The sequence below is a fragment of the Dreissena polymorpha genome, chromosome 2 (genome assembly GCF_020536995.1).
Source record: "Dreissena polymorpha isolate Duluth1 chromosome 2, UMN_Dpol_1.0, whole genome shotgun sequence".
Classification (NCBI taxonomy): Eukaryota; Metazoa; Mollusca; class Bivalvia; order Myida; family Dreissenidae; genus Dreissena; species Dreissena polymorpha.
Window position 1 is genome coordinate 82,481,526 of NC_068356.1, and position 17,109 is coordinate 82,498,634.

Sequence of the window (17,109 nt, forward strand, 5' to 3'; positions counted from 1 at the left end):
GTTTGACCCTTCCCTGAGGGTCACAAAATTGAACATATGCTTATATTAGGCCTTTTTTGTGAAAACTTTAAAAATCTTTTTGTCCATAACCGTATGGCATACGGCTCCAAACTTGGTATGTAGTGACATGTAATAGTTCTCTCCTTAGTTTGTTCAAATTATGCCCCTGGGGTCAAATTTGAAACTGCCCCGGGAGTCACAAAATTGAATATATGCTTATAAAGTGCTTATTTTGTGAAAACTTAAAAAATTCTCTTGTCCATATCCATTGGGCCTAGGGCTACCAAATTTGGTATGTAGTGACATCTTATAGTCCTCTACCAAGTTTGCTCAAAGTATGCCCCTGGGGTCAAGTTTGACCCTGCCCGTGGGTCACAAAATTGAACATATGCTTATATAAGGCCTATTGTGGGAAAACTTTAAAAATCTTATTGTCCATAACTGTATGGCATAGGGCTACCAAATTTGGTATGTAGTGACATGAAATAGTTCTCTTCTTAGTTTGTTAAAATTATGCCCCTGGGGTCAAATTTGAAACTGCCCCGGGGGTCACAAAATTGAATATATGCTTATAAAGTGCTTATTTTGTGAAAATTTAAAAATTCTCTTGTCCATATCCATTGGGCCTAGGGCTACCAAATTAAGTATGTAGTGACATCTTTTAGTTCTCTACCAAGTTTGTTCAAATTATGCCCCTGGGGTCAAATTTGACCCTGCCCCGGGGGGGGGGTCACAAAATTTAACATATGTTTATATAAGGCCTATTTTGTGAAAACTCTAAAAATCTTTTTGTCCATAACCATCGGGCCTAGGGCTATCAAATTTGGTATGTAGTGACATCTAATAGTCCTCTCCCAAATTTGTTCAAATTTTATCCCTGGGGTCAAATTTGACCCTTCCCCGGGGGTCACAAAATTGAAAATTTGCTGATATAAGGCCTATTTTGTGAAAACTTCAAAAATATTCTTGTCCATAACCATCCAGCCTAGGGCTATCAAATTTGGTATGTAGTGACATCTAATAGTCCTCTACAAAATTTGTTCAAATTTTATCCCTGGGGTCAAATTTGACCCTGCCCCGGGGGTCACAAAATTGAATATATGCTTATATAATGCCCATTTTGTGAAAACTTAAAAAAATTCTTGTCCATAACCATTAGGCCTAGGGCTACACAATTTGGTATGTAGTGAGATTGTATAGTCCTCTACTTAGTTTGTTCAAATTATGCCCCAGGGGTCATATTTGACCCTGCCCTGGGGGCAACAAAATCGATTATATGCTTATATAGTGTCTATTTTGTGAAAACTTTAAAAAAATCTTTCTGTCCTTAACCATAAGGCATAGCGCTACCAAATTTGGTATGTAGTGGGGGGGGGGGGGGGGGGGGGGGAGTCACAAAACTGAACATATGCTTCTATGGAGCCTATTTTGTGAAAACTTTAAGAATCTTTTTGTCCATAACCAAAGGGCCTAGGGCTACCAAATTTGGTATGTAGTGACATCTAATAAACCTCTACCAAGTTTGTTCAAATAATGCCTCTGGGGTCAACTTTGACCCTGCCCCTGGGGTCACAAAATTGAATAAACGCTTATAAAGCGCCTATTTTGTGAAATCTTTAAAAAATCTTCTTGTCGAAAACCATTCTGACTATGGCTACCAAATTTGGTATGCAGTAACATCTTATAGTCCTCTACCAAGTTTGTTCCAATTATGCCCTTTGTGTCAAATTTGACCCTGACCTGCGGGTCACAAAATTGAACATTATATACGCTTATATCTTGCTTATTTTGTGAAAACTTTTAGAATATTTTTGTCCTTAACTCTAGGACCTAGGGCTACCACATTTTGTATGTAGTGAGATATAGTAGTCCTCTACAAAGTTTGCTCAAATTATGCCCCTGGGGTTAAATTTGACCCAGCCCAGGGGGTCACAAAAGTGTGCATGTGCTTAAATAGGGCCTATATTTAAGTATTTGCACATGCCAAAAATATTTGTTTCAGCCTTTTTTTCAGCAGTGGAGCGATACAGGGCCATCATGGCCCTCTTGTTTATATGTTGTTATGACACCATTAGTTATAGATGAAGATTTGGTACCATCCTGTTTTTTATGAAAGGTTAGCTATTAGAGTAAAAACTGTATAGAAAAGAAAAAAATGACATCGCCTAGTGTTTACTTTTGGAACTCTGAAGGAATCACCATAATTATTTCACTATTATTTAACCATATTTTATATCAAGAGGCACTTAAAAACCATTCAGGAAGGCAGAGTGTGAACTCAATGTTTGTCTGATCTAATTCTAGATCGCTATATATTCTAAAATTCAAATTGTTACCTTCATCAACTGTATGCGATTCCAAAACTTTGCAAACCACACAGATGAGCTTTGGAATGAGAAGTTTATGTGATCTTATTGTCAATTTGTACTCTGAATTTATTCATTCATTGACCTTCATTGACTATATTATTCCAGAAGGCATTTTCCTGATTTGATTTTAAAATCTCTCATTTCCTTATTTCACATTTATACACCCTATACCATTGCAGGAGGAAAAAATCACAAACCACTCAGTGAAACTGTGTTTGAAATACAAATTTAGTATTATCTTATTCTCAATTTCTCTGTAATTTAATTCCTTTGACCATTGTTTGAAATACAAATTTAGTATTATCTTATTCTCAATTTCTCTGTAATTTAATTCCTTTGACCATAATTATTTTAGGAGGCAGTTTCAAACCCACACTAAAGATGAGTGTTCCCTTATTTCCAATATATCATTGCAGGAGGCCTTTGCCAACCGCACGGTGAAGCTGAGTGCAGGTGAACTAGAGAGGATGAAGTCCGAGCGCAAGCAGCTCAGTGAGGAGCTCCGGGCCGAGACAGAGACCCTGGAACAGGTCAAGGCCGAGAGGCGCAGTCTGGAGTCGGAGCTACTCAAGATGAAACTCACCAGGGATACCACCACGCACAAACTCAAGTAGGGCATTGTGGATTGTATAGTTTCTTTAGGGAAGTTCAAATTGCAATTGTTTACCCTTTACCACTCAAATGCCTCTTGACGCGTTTGTAGTCCGTTAGAAAAATTAAATATAAGAATTTTACTATAAGATTTTATATTTAAACCCTTTCCAACTAAAATCCTTTTCCAATTAAAACTAAAGTTTCAAACCCTGAGATACTGCTGAGCAACAAGCAGCATAAAACTGAACAGCCTTCGAGGTTGTTCTGGTTTAAGCTTGTTGCATATAGCTTTTTTCACTTTGCTTCTGAGTGGGAAAGAATCAACTTGAATTTACATCATTAGCAGATTGATCTAATTTGTTTATGTTAATCAAATAATTAGTCTTGTGTTAATGTAGTAGATTGGTTTCTACAAAATAACACACCAAAACCACATACCAACAAACAAGTGAGCCTTGCTGTGCATAAAGTGTCATTCCAGATTAGCCTGTGCAGTTCTTACAGGATAATCAGGGATAACAATTTTGGCCTTAATTGGATTTAATCTAAAAATAGACATACTTTTAATGAAAAATACCATGACAGCAGAAATTTTTGACCCAGAATAGCCTGTGCAGTCTGTGAAGGCTAATCTGGAATGACACTTTGCGCTCATGCATAAAGCCTCGTTTTTGGCAGGGTGTGGCTCTTTTAATAATAATTACCCAATACTCTTTTTTTTTTAACCAAGCTTTGCCTCACTCTTCAGGGAGATGAATGAGCGCCTGTCTCGCAAGGACAAGGAGTTGGAGGGGCTGCAGCAGAAGCTGATAGACGGCCTTGAGGAGGAGAGGACCATCGCCGAGGAGCGGCTACGTAGCGTCACTGAGCGTCGCCATGGCAATGGTAGAGAGGACATCAGTGATGATGAGGATACACGCAGAGGTGGGGCAGACATTTCAGAGAGCATGTGTTTTGTTGACATTGTTATATGCCTGTAAAAGAAATGTGTGGGGGTATACAGGAATCCCCCTATCTGTTAGTTGGTCAGTTGGTTGGTTGGTCTGTCTCGCTGTACATGTCAAACCAAACTGGTTGGTCTGTTACACTGTGCACATGGACTTGTCACTCAGTTTTCTGTGTATCAACGTGAAACTTTATAGTTATATTATTTATACTTTGTAAAAGTGCATGTTGTTATTTTCATTGTTGTCTTTATTTGCCTGGCAAATTTTGGATTTGGTAATAACATCATTGTACATGTGTACTTTGTATTGCAAACTAGTCTTCAGTTTTCTGTGTATCAAAATGGACCTGTATAGGAGTGTTGCTTATAATATGTACAAGTTCAAGACTTTATTTTTCAGTATGTCTTACTATTTGTTGCAGAGTTTTGTGTCTTTGAATTGAGTGACTTAATTCAATAGACCATCAGGAAGCATTTTGTCCTGATTTTTGATAAATGTTAAGTAGGGGAGAACAACATTTTAATGTTTCTTTTGCTAATATTCAAGTTCTGTACCTGCTAAAAATGAGCTATTGTGGGGATATTTGTCAATTGTAATGACTTGCTTATAGATATTTGGTGTTTGAATGTATGTGCTTAGTATTATAGTTAGTCTTCAGTATATAAGAACTGCTTTCTTTCTTATATACAGCAAAAACACCTTTTTTACAGCTTTTTATGCCCCCGGATCGAAAGATCGGGGGTATATTGTTTTTGGCCTGTCTGTCTGTCTGTCTGTCTGTCATTGTGTCAGTCAGTCATTGCATGTGTGTGTCCCAAAACTTTAACATTGGTCAAAGTTTGATAACTTTTGCATTATTGAAGAAAGCAACTTCATATTTGGCATGCATGTGTATCTCACGGAGCTGCACATTTTAAGTGGTGAAAAGTCAAGGTCATCCTTCAAGGTCAAAGGTCAAATATTATTGTTTTTTTCTTTCCTTTAACTTTAACCTTTGTTAAGGTTTGGTCATAACTTTTTTAATATTGAAGATAGCAACTTGATATTTGGCATGCATGTGTATCTGATGGAGTTGCACGTTTTGAGTGTTGAAAGGTCAAGGTCATCCTTCAAGGTCAAAGGTCAAATTTATGGCTTCAAAGCGGCGTTATAGGGGGCATTGTGTTTCTGACAAACACATCTCTTGTTTAATTAAAAGAAAGCTGTTACTCTCCATCAGTTTATAAAGCATTTGGTTGGGTTTCAATCCTTTTTTGTTTGATATGTATCTTTTTGTTGGCAATTATATAATATGATGAGGGGGAGAGGTTATAGTTATTTTTGTGGACATACATATATATGCAAGCATGTGTTTATTTTCATTTTGGATTTCTTTTCAGATCTCATCAGGAATAAAAAGAAATCAAAAGCCAAACAAAGAAGAGATGAGGAAGATGTAAGCACTTTATATTTCAATATTTTTTGTGAATGATATATATATTTCACTTTTAAATGTCCATAATTTGAACATAACTGTTGGTTAATAAGTGCAGATTAAGTGTTTATACATGTAAATGTAAATTAGTCACTGCAGACTTAAAATAGAGCTCCCTTCAATGTTCTAATAAAATATTAAGCCATCTATAATCTGTCATTTACATTTACAGGGTATATCTGAAAGGAATGCCTGGAATGAACTGCTCTCAGATGACAGCATGGATGAGAGTCCTATACCACATGCTGGGTAAACATTCTGTCAGAGCTATATGATAATAGCTCTGGGGAAACAGAGCTTAATGCATATGCGTAAAATGTTGTCCCAGATTAGCCTGTGCAATCCAATTTCCGCCTTAACTGGCTTTGTGCCATGAAGAGACTTCCTGTAAAAGAAAAAAACCATTAAAGGAGAAAGTGTTGTCTCTGATTAGCCTGCATGGACTGCACAGGCTTATCAGGAACGACACTTAATGCACAAGCATTTAGACCCATTTTCCCTGAGCAAGGCTAATTTATTTTCAAAAATATCCTGAAATACTAGCTAACATGATGACTTAAGGGATACTGTGTTAAAGCTCATTTAGTCAACTTTATGAGACTGTTAACAGCCAATTTCACACTCTATTATTTGAATTCAGTTGATGGTTCTTAAATATTAAACTAAGTCAGTTACCTTAAGTAGTCATCAAAGAATGAAAATCTTTAAATTTATGTCAAACAGGACTTGTTATGCTGATAACTCCTGAAACTTTAATGATTCTAATTTATGATATAATATTTTTAGTACAGCAAATTTTGCGATAAAAGATTTGATAAATGCACTGACGAATTTATCAATCATAAAATATCATTGTCTGAAATTATTTTCAAGAAGCATACATTTGTAATATCAATAAATACAGTGTTTTTAAAATATAGTAAACACATGTTTTATGCTTTCATATCAGCGGCCTGAAAGAGCATGTTTCAAAGGAGAAGAATGCCATATCAATGTCGAAGGAATTCCTCCGCAAACAGCGTCACTCTCTCAAGAGAAGACAGGCCGCATTACAGGCTGCCAAACAGGAGCTGTTGAAGGACATAACAAGGCAGAAACAGGGGGTAAGGGTCAAAGGTCATTGTGCAGTCAGTTCTAGCAGCAACATAATCATACAGCATGCACACAAAGTGCTATGACTTGTGGTTTTGTGAATGCTTGCAAAGAAAATAATTATGTGTACATTTAAGGAAGCAGTGATATTAATATTTACTATTTATTATAATTTTGAATTAAACATCTCACCTGTTTAATGCAATTTTAAGCTCACCTGAGCACAACGTGCTCATGGTTAGCTTTTGTGATCGCTTTTTGTCCGTCGTCTGTTGTCCGTTGTGCGGCGTCAACATTTGCCTTGTTAACTCTCTTGAGTCCACATTTATTGTCCAATCTTCATGAAATTTAGTCAGAAGATTGGTTTCAATGATATCTTGTATGAGTTCAAAAATGGTTACGTTTGCTTGAAAAACATGGCTGCCAAGGGGTGGGGCATTTTTCCTTATATGGCTCTATATGGCTAAAGTAAAATCTTATTAACACTCTAGAGGCCACAGTTATTGTCTGATCTTCATAAAACTTGGTCAGAAAATTCATCCCATTAATATCTTGGATGAGTTCGAAAATGATGCCGGTTGATTGAAAAACATGGCCGCCAGCGGACGGGGCATTTTTCCTTTTATGGCTATAGTAAAAACCTTGTTAACACTCTAGAGGCCATATTTATTTTCCGATCTTCATGAAACTTGGTCAGAAGATTTGTCCCACTGATATCCTGGATGAGTTCAAAAATGCTAACCTTTGCTTGAAAAACATGGCTGACAAGGGGCGGGGCATTTTTCCTTATATGGCTATATATGGCTATAGTAAAATCTTGTTAACACTCTAGAGGCCACATATAATGTCCAATCTTGATGAAATATGGTCAGAAAATTTGTCTTAATGATATCTTGGATGAGTTCGAAAATGTTTACGTTTGCTTTAAAAACATGGCCACCAAGGGGCGGGGCATTTTTCCTTATATGGCTATATAAGGCTATAGTAAAATCTTGTTAACACTCTAGATGCCACATTTATAGTCCGATCTGCATGAAACTCGGTCAGAAGATTCATCCCTGTAATATCTTGGGCGAGTTCAAAAAGGATGCCAGTTGGTTGAAAAACATGGCCACCACTGGGGCGGGCTATTTTCCTTATATGGCTATAGTGAAACCTTGTTTACACTCTAAAGGTCACATTTATTTTCCGATCATCAAGAAACTTGGTCAGAAGATTTGTCCTAATGATATCTTTGATTAGTTCGAAAATGGTTTTGGCTGCTTTAAAAACATGGACAACAGGGGCGGGGCATTTTTCCTTATATGGCTATATATGGCTAAAGTAAAACCTTGTTAACACTCTAGAGGCCACATTTATTGTCCAATCTTCATGAAACTTGGTCAGAAGATTGGTCTGAATGATATCTTGGATGAGTTCGAAAATGATTATGTTTGCTTGAAAAAAATGGCTTCCAAGGGGTGGGGCATTTTTCCTTATATGGCTATAGTAAAATCTTGTTAACACTCTAGAGGCCACATTTACTGCCCGATCTTCATAAAACTTGGTCAGAAGATTCATCCCGATATTATCTTGGAAGAGTTAAAAAATGATGCCGGTTGGTTGAAAAACATGGCTGCCAGGGGGCGGGGAATTTTTCCTTATATGGATTTAGTAAAATCATGTTAACACTCTAGAGGCCACATTTACTGTCGGATCTTCATGAAACTTGGTCAGAAGATTCGTCCTGATATTATCTTGGAAGAGTTCAAAAATGATGCCGGTTGGTTGAAAAACATGGCTGCCAGGGGGCGGGGCATTTTTCCTAATATGGCTTTAGTAAAACCTTGTTAACACTCTAGAGGCCACATTTATTTTCCGATCTTTGTGAAACTTGGTCAGAAGATTTGTCCCAATAATATCTTGTTATCTCAGGTGAGCGACTTTGGGCCTTTCAGGCCCTCTTGTTTTTTAACTTTATACAAGTGAGTATAAATTTAAGTTCAACAGTGAGTTTTTATAGTTTCAGGTATATTGATGTTCTGCAAATGTATTTACAGTTTTTCTCTTTTCTATAAATTAGCAGTAGGTTTAAAAAGTGAGTCACCCATTTAAAGTGCTAGGAACACAACTTATGTAGGTTTAAATGAAACACGTCACAGTTCTTTCCCTTATGTTGATATGTTGCCTTTAATGATTTTGTGTCATTCTTATATTACAAGTCAATAACTGTGTACATCAAATAAAATATCACAGTTGTAGGGAATGTTGGCTTGAAATTGGATTGAATACGAGGATTACCTGTTTTTTCTTCTATTAAGAATTTTTCTCTTGAAATTTTAGGCAGAAATTGTCAAGAAGCATATTTGACCCCTATCTGTTTTTATGCCCCCGGATCGAAAGATCGGGGGTATATTGTTTTTGGCCTGTCTGTCTGTCATTCATTGTGTGTGTCCCAAAACTTTAACCTTGGTTAAAGTTTTGCGATAACTTTTGCAATATTGAAGATAGCAACTTGATATTTGGCATGCATGTGTATCTCATGAAGCTGCACATTTTGAGTGGTGAAAGGTCAAGGTCATCTTTCAAGGTCAAAGATCTAAGCAAATAAATCCAAGGGAAGTAATAAGCTTTAAAAGGGAGATAATTACTTAACCTGCCAAATGATATATTGAAATTTTGGCGCATGAGTGGGCATTGTGTTTCTGACAAACACATCTCTTGTTACTTTATTCTCTTGAGATACTTTTGATAATTTGCCAGCATAAGTAATGGACCAATACAGATTTTGTTACAAATTGTTAATGCTCCTATCCAGGTGTTGTTTATTTTTATGCCCCCGGTAAGGTGGCATATAGCAGTTGAACTGTCTGTCTGTCTGTCTGTCTGTCTGCACGTCCGTCCGTCCGTCCGTCTGTCTGTCTGTCTTACAGTCAGTCTGTACGTCCGTCCGAAAACTTTAACATTGGCCATAACTTTTGCAACATTGAAGATAGCAACTTGATTTTGGCATGCATGTGTATCTCATTTAGCTGCACATTTTGAGTGGAGAAAGGTCAAGTTTGTCCTTCAAGGTCAAAGGTCAAAAAACAAAATCCAAGGGAAGTAACAACGTTTAAAGGGGGATAATAAAAAAGTTTTTTTTTATTCAAAGCGGCGCAGTAGGGGGCATTGTGTTTCTGACAAACACATCTCTTGTTATTTATTTATTGAAAATGAAAAACATTTCCATAAGGTCATCTTTAACATGCCATATGAAATGAAATCATTTTCATGATATGTGTATATTGGATTGGGATTTTGGTATGATATAGAACATGTCCCCTGAAAGTGCTCATGTACTGGACGATGTGAGACAGAGCCTTGAGAGGGAGGCCGCTGAACTGGACCGTATGACTGTGCAGATGAACGCAGGGAACAGGCTGGTGAAGGAGAAGGAAAAGTACCTGCACAGGCTCAAGAACAGGGCTTCCAATGATGTAAGTACATGTACCTGCACAGGCTCAAGAACAGGGCTTCCAATAATGTGAGTACAATCTTTTAAGGTTGCAGTCAATTCATGTGTTTAAAAAAAAAAAAAAAAATTACAGGAATTTAAGAAAACTAGAGCTTTGTCACAGACTTGACTAATACCCCCACATGCTGCATTCACACAGAATATTTTGCATGTTGTCTTCACAAAAAACAGCGGACCCCATGCTCAATGTTTAAAACGCACTAAGTAACCCCGTGACGTAGTTTTTGACCCTGCATGGCCCATGTTCGAACTTGACCTACACATCATCTAGATACTTCTGACCAAGTGTGGTGAAGATCGGATGAAAACTACTTGAATTAGAGAGCAGACACCATGCTGAATGTGTAAAACGTACTAAGTGACACCGTGACCTAGTTTTTGACCCGGCATGACCCTTATTCGAACTTGACCTAGACATCATCTAGATACAACTTCTGACCAAGTTTGTTGAAGATCGGATGAAAACTTCTTTAAATATAGAGTGGACACCATGCTCAATGTTTAAAACGCACTAAGTGACCCGTGACCTAGTTTTTGACCGGCCATGACCCATGTTCGAACTTGGCGTAGACATCATCTAGATACAACTTCTGACCAAGTTTGGTGAAGCTCTGATGAAAACTGCTTGAATTAGAGAGCGGACAACATGCTGAATGTTTAAAACGCACTAAGTGACCCCCATGACCTAGTTTTTGACCCAACAAGGCCCATGTTCAAACTTGGCCTAGACATCATGTAGATACAACTTCTGACCACGTTTGGTCAAGATCGGATCAAAACTACTTGAATTAGAGAGCGGACGTGGACCGACAGACCGACCGACAGACGAGCTCACTCTTATATACCCCCCTAAACTTCGTTTAGTGGGGATATAATAATTTATTTAAGGGGATTTGGATATTTGACCTGTGCAAATATCCATCCCTGATTTAGCAAGCCATGCACATGGTTTCAAAATGAAAATACAAAATACTTTTGTTTGAAAATCTGCACCACATCTTTTGTATGCTGATGATGCCTGTGTTTATGAGTGAAATTACCTTTGGTCCAGAAATAGTCAAAAAGTCTAAACATTGTAAAAGTTCTTTCTGACATCCCACCAAACATGTGAAAAACCCATGCAAATTGGTAAAAAAAAATAATAATAGCGTAATTTCTTATAACATGCATTCCAAGTGTTCCAGCATTTTCAGAGGTAGTTTTCTGTATTTCCAGTACATCAGTGACTCTGATGCTGACTGGTTCCATAGGTAGTTTTCTGTATTTCCAGTACAACAGTAACTCTGATGCAGACTGGTTCCATAGGTAGTGTTCTGTATTTCCAGTACAACAGTGACTCTGATGCAGACTGGTTCCATAGGTAGTGTTCTGTATTTCCAGTACAACAGTGACTGATGCAGACTAGTTCATTATGTAGTGTTCTGTATTTCCAGTACAATAGTGACTCTGATGTAGACTGATTCCATTGGTAGTTTTCTGTATTTGCAGTTCTACAGTGACTCCGATGCAGACTGGTTCAATAGGTACTTTAATGTATTTCCAGTACAACTGTGACTCAGATGCAGACTGGTTCCATAGATAGTGTTCTGAATTTCCAGCACAATCGTGACTCTGATGCAGACTGGTTCCATTGGTAGTGTTCTGTATTTCCAGTACAACAGTGACTGATGCAGACTAGTTCATTATGTAGTGTTCTGTATTTCCAGTACAATAGTGACTCTGATGTAGACTGATTCCATTGGTAGTTTTCTGTATTTGCAGTTCTACAGTGACTCCGATGCAGACTGGTTCAATAGGTACTTTAATGTATTTCCAGTACAACTGTGACTCAGATGCAGACTGGTTCCATAGATAGTGTTCTGAATTTCCAGCACAATCGTGACTCTGATGCAGACTGGTTCCATTGGTAGTTTTCTGTATTTCCAGTACAACAGTGACTCTGATGCAGACTGGAGCCCCTTTGACTACAACTTCAAGCCGGCCAGGCTGCCCAACCTTGACCTCAGTGAGGACGATGCTAGCAGTGGCATCTCCAGCACAGACAACAGTCTGGATAACGTGCTACAAGGTATGTACCTCAGTGACATCTCAGCACAGACAACAGTCTGAATAACGTGCTGCAAGGTACGTACCTAACATATATCCCAAACGGGGCTTAATGCACGTGCATAAAGTCTCGTCCCAGAATAGCCTGTGCAGTCTGCACAGGCTTATCAGGGACTTTACTTTCCGCCCAGGCTGGACTTTTGTTTACAAGAGACTTCATTAAAACAAAATATTCTGTAAAAGTGAAAAGTGTTGTCCCTGATTGGCCTGTGTGGACTGCACAGGCTAATCTGCGACGACACTTAACGCACACGCACATGCATTTTTGCGTGTTTGTAGTCCTTTTGAATTTCAGATTGAATTAAATACCTTTCTTACTAGCAGTTTAAAAGCCTTCATTTCCAATCCTAAGATTATGATAAGCAGCAAACAGTATCAAACCTAAACATACTGCAAGTAACTGGTACATTAATATCAACTCTACAGGAAACTAAACACAAACTGTACTAATTATTGAGGCAGGCTATGCAATAATATCCGCCAGTCATCATTCACCAAGTGCAACAGACTGGCCCTGTTCCTAATTGAACCCCCATCTTGTTGTTTTAATCTATGAATGTATGAAATGATTAACGATACGTTTGTGAATTTGTCACAAAGGGATGATGAGTTTTGGTTTTCAGCATTATTGCTTTTGTCTCTAATTTCCATCCAGAGTTCAAATGGTATTAATAAAATATCCTTTACATTCAGCCTTAGTGATTTTTTCATGCCATGGGATGAATCAGTGGAGAATACAAATAAATGTTGCCCTGATCATTTCACTTTAGCTCAATTGAAATGTTTGATAATTTCATTCTGTTTTGTTGTCTTTTTATTTTGTACTTTAAAAAAAAACAATCGGCTTATAATCTGGTTGTCAGTGTAAAGTTGACCTGTTGAACTATACAAACATTTGTTGAAGTTCAGAATAATAATATAATGAAACAACATCAATGCATAAAATAAAGCTGTGTAGCCATAAATCACTAAAATCTCATGATCCTCAACAAATCTGGTACATTCAATTCCTTAATTGTTGAAGAGTATGAAATAAAAAAAGAAAATGTGTTCAGTATATTTCAGTGTAAGGTTGTATCATCATTTCATTTGTATGCATAAAAAACTTAAGTTTTCACTCGTGGCTGTGCCACTTGTAAAAAGAATTATATATGACCGCTCATGAATGATAATGCCATCATATAAAACTGAAAAAAAATCTCTTTATTTAGAAAAAAGTCTATTACCTTCTTCAGCCCTGCACAAGCAGATAGAGTCCAATCCCAGTGCCATGATGTCTGCCCAGTCTACTGGACACATGCCTAATGGGGACGCGAGACATGGCCTAGAGCCTAATGACCCCCTGGCTCGGTCCCTCGTCAAGATCAACACGGAACTCTCCAAGATTATTCAGTCTATTGGCTCAAACAGGAGTTCCTCTAGTACACCCGTTCAGCCAGCTTCAACCACCCCTGGTTGGTGTTCAACATTTTTACATTTTACTTGTTAACAAAAGGGCCTCATTGTGGAAAAACTGAGCTTCATGTATGTTCATAAAGTGTCATCCAAGATAAGTTTTTGCAGTGTGCACAGGCTAATCAAGGTGAACACTTTCTGCTGTTATGATATTTTTCATTTTAAGGAAATCTCTGCTAAGAGAAAATCCAGTAAAGGGGAAAATTGCTGTTTCTGATAAGCTTTTGTGAACTGAAAAGTCAAATCTAGGAGGACAAATTACGCACATGCATTAAGCAAAGTTTTTCAAGAATGAGGCTGTATTATAAGTGTTTTTTGTTGTAAATCTACTTAACCATTTTGCTCAATCACCACTACTTATGAGACCAGTTGATTCTGGTCAAAAAAAGGACTGAGTTGATCAAATACAGGTTTTTATTTAATGCTGAGTAATGAAATATAAAAAATCATTGGGCGTTTTCCTATATATTTTAGTTTAGTTTAGTTTAGTTTACTAATCACAAATGGTATAATTTATTTATTCATATAAGTAATGCTTTTCAGCACACTGTTCCACCATACATGTTAAAAAATGGAAATGTGTTAAGTTACTAATAGGAAAAGACAATTATTTGCTTTCAGGGGCTTAGATATACTTTCTCAGTAAAAAGAGAAAATGAACACATTTTTACTCTTGCAAGCACTTGAGACTTTTTTCTCAATTTACTGAGAAAAATATTTCACTGTATTAAGCTGAAAGCAAACAAATATCCTCTATATGTTTTTTGTGATAAATGAAAACAAAATATTAAAAATATTCTCGGACAAACAACCTGTGTTTTTCAGAAATTTAACGGTCATATTTTTACAACTGGTCCATTTCAGTGTAATCATATATACAGATTATAACAGGTTGTTGCCAAGTTTGTAAGAAAATTACATTTGATGTTTGGAATATTGTAATTGTAAGGCTTGTCTACAGGATCTTTTATTGTTAAACCTATCTGAAGCCCTGTATAAAAATATATGAAAGTGAACTTCGCTGTGGGGAAACAAGGTTTTATACATGTGCATAAAGTATCATAAAAAATTAGCCTGTGCAGTCTGAAGAGGCTAATCTGGGACGACACTTTACACACATGCAATAAACCTGTTAGCCCAGAGCGTTGCCCAAGTGTTTCCCAGCCATGTCAATGAATGTCTGTCGTTCCACAGTGGCTGGCACGCCCTCCTCATTTGTCCCCGTGGCCCCTTCTCCACAGAGCACTCTAGGGGGCTCATATCCTGTGCAGGCATGGAGGCCCAACAACCCTGTCTTTGGCTCAAACCCCTATCTGTAAGTGGCTTGCATGACAATATGAGATTTTAGAGAATTTGAAATCTGCATCACTTCTTTATAGACACATTTTAAAAATTTAAACAGACTCAAGCTTCTTCAAGTTCAGGCAAGAAAAATTAAGTAAGGCTATATCAAACAAAGTAGTTTTAAAAATTTGATTGGGTTTGCCACCATTATAAGGAAATGTTGGCAGTGTGAGCAAATTGATGGCTGGCAAAGGGGGCTAAATATATAGTATAAAGCATTTTGTTTAAATAGAAACATTTTTGGAAATGTCATGTGTTAAATTAAGGTGTTATAAAACTAAATAAAATTAAAATCAAAATTGTTTAATATCCATACAGTTATTGTCCCCTACCGGTGAAACCGGAGGGGACTTATGGTTTGCGCTCTGTGTGTCAGTCAGTCAGTCAGTCTGTTCGTCACACTTTTCTGCATCCTGCGATAACTTTAAAATTTCTTAATATTTTTTCATGAAACTTGAAACATGGATAGATGGCTATATGGAGATTATGCACATCATTTTATTTTGTTCCTACGTCGAAAATTCTGGTTGCTATGGCAACAAATAAAAAATAGAAAATCTGACAATGGTGGAGTTTCACCGGTAGGGGACCATATTGCTTGACAATAGTCTTGTTATTTCTTAGGAATATAATTTATTTGTTTATTGAATTATAATTTTGTAGGGAAAACAAAGTTTCGTGTCTATATTTCAGCTACCATCCCCAACATAAGGTAGACTATGCAAGCCTCGTTTTGAATGCTGAACAGTCATTAGAGAGAAAGTGGAGGAAATACTTTGGAGGTATGCTGTTAAATACATGTGTTTGAAGTAATGGCAAATCCATGGTAATGCAATTTCAAAATGATCCATTTTCTGAAAATGATAAAGTAACAAATTGTAGACAATTTCTTCAATTCTGCATTAAAAACCTTTTGTTACTGTCTTATGGTACAGTTCATTGTTTTATTCTTTTTTCATATGATGAACATTTTGTGACAGGTGCAGGTGTAAACAAATAGATATTGAAAAACAAATTAACAAATCCACAAATTAAGCAACATGTTTGGATTTACAGTTCTTGACTTATATTTTTGACAGTTTTTACAAATACACACCCAAATGAAGCTGTATATTTCTCTTCTCATAACTTTTTGAATAGCTGAATTGATTGACTGTGATGTTATGTCTGTAGCTGGTACCTTAACCTTTTCCCACTCAGAAACCAAGTGAAAATGGCTATGTGCAAACAGCATAAAACCAGAACAGCCTGCAAGTTATTCGCTGTCTGTTCAGGTTTTATGCTGTTTGCTGCTCATCAGTATCTAAGGATTGGAGATTAAGCCTTAAAAACTTGAATCTAGTAAGAAAGGTCTTTAATTAAATACAACCTTCTAAGGGACTACAAATGCGTGAAAATACATATCGAAGTGGTAAAGGGTTAGTGCAGAGTTTTGTGCCCTACTCTGGGAAAACTGGACTTAATGCATGTGAATAAAGTGTTGTCCCAGGCAGTATGCACAGGTTTATCAAGAGGGACACTTTTGGCCTAGAATGGATTGTTTTCTTATGAAGAGACTTCCTGTGAACAAACAAATTCCACAAGAGCAGAGACTGCACTGGCTAATCTGGGACGACACTTTATGCTGATGCATAAAGCCCAGTTATCTCATAGCCTGGTTCATTTGTTTGCTGTTTTTCAGATCGCAAGCCACCTTTGAGCAGCGCCACCAACTATATGCCGCTGTCACCTGTAACCTTTGGTCACACACCAGTCAGGTAATAGACTTTTATGCATCTTTTGTGGAGCATTGAATGTTTTAACAAAGAAAAGAAATTGTCCATTGATTGCTTGAGCATCTAATCACATTAAGTGGATAAAGTGCATATATCTTTTTTTAGTTGATCTATTTAAAAAAATAATAATTATGAGCTATTGTCATCACCTTGGCGTCGGGGTCCGGTTAAGTTTTGCGTTTAGGTACACTTTTCTCATAAAGTATCAATGCTATTGCATTAAAACTTGGTACACTTACTTACTATCATGAGGGGACTGGGCAGGCAAAGTAAGATAATTCTGCCTTGCATTTTGACATAATTATGTGCCCTTTTTATACTTAGAAAATTGAAAATTTTGGTTAAGTTTTGTGTTTAGGTCCATTTTTTCCTTAAGTATCAAAGCTATTGCTTTCATACTTGCAACACTTACTAACTATCATGAGGGGACTGTGCAGGCAAAGTTATATAACTCTGA

The 17,109-nt window shown here is 37.1% G+C and overlaps 1 protein-coding gene across 7 annotated transcripts in view; it reads left to right on the forward strand.

Annotated features, from left to right (window-relative positions):
* LOC127867807 (trichohyalin-like) overlaps window positions 1–17,109 on the forward strand; it is a 291,013-nt gene that overhangs the window by 66,105 nt on the left and 207,799 nt on the right. For all 7 annotated transcript variants that reach the window (XR_008043665.1, XR_008043666.1, XM_052409267.1 and 4 more), the window contains 11 exons: window positions 2,786–2,979; window positions 3,712–3,887; window positions 5,290–5,345; window positions 5,557–5,633; window positions 6,334–6,487; window positions 9,770–9,934; window positions 11,899–12,040; window positions 13,314–13,532; window positions 14,728–14,848; window positions 15,571–15,659; window positions 16,559–16,634. Coding sequence is in view for 5 of the 7 variants with exons in the window: in XM_052409267.1 (XP_052265227.1) it covers window positions 2,786–2,979; window positions 3,712–3,887; window positions 5,290–5,345; window positions 5,557–5,633; window positions 6,334–6,487; window positions 9,770–9,934; window positions 11,899–12,040; window positions 13,314–13,532; window positions 14,728–14,848; window positions 15,571–15,659; window positions 16,559–16,634 (1,469 nt within the window). In the remaining 2 variants the exon portion in view is untranslated. The remainder of the gene's footprint in view (window positions 1–2,785; window positions 2,980–3,711; window positions 3,888–5,289; window positions 5,346–5,556; window positions 5,634–6,333; window positions 6,488–9,769; window positions 9,935–11,898; window positions 12,041–13,313; window positions 13,533–14,727; window positions 14,849–15,570; window positions 15,660–16,558; window positions 16,635–17,109) is intronic.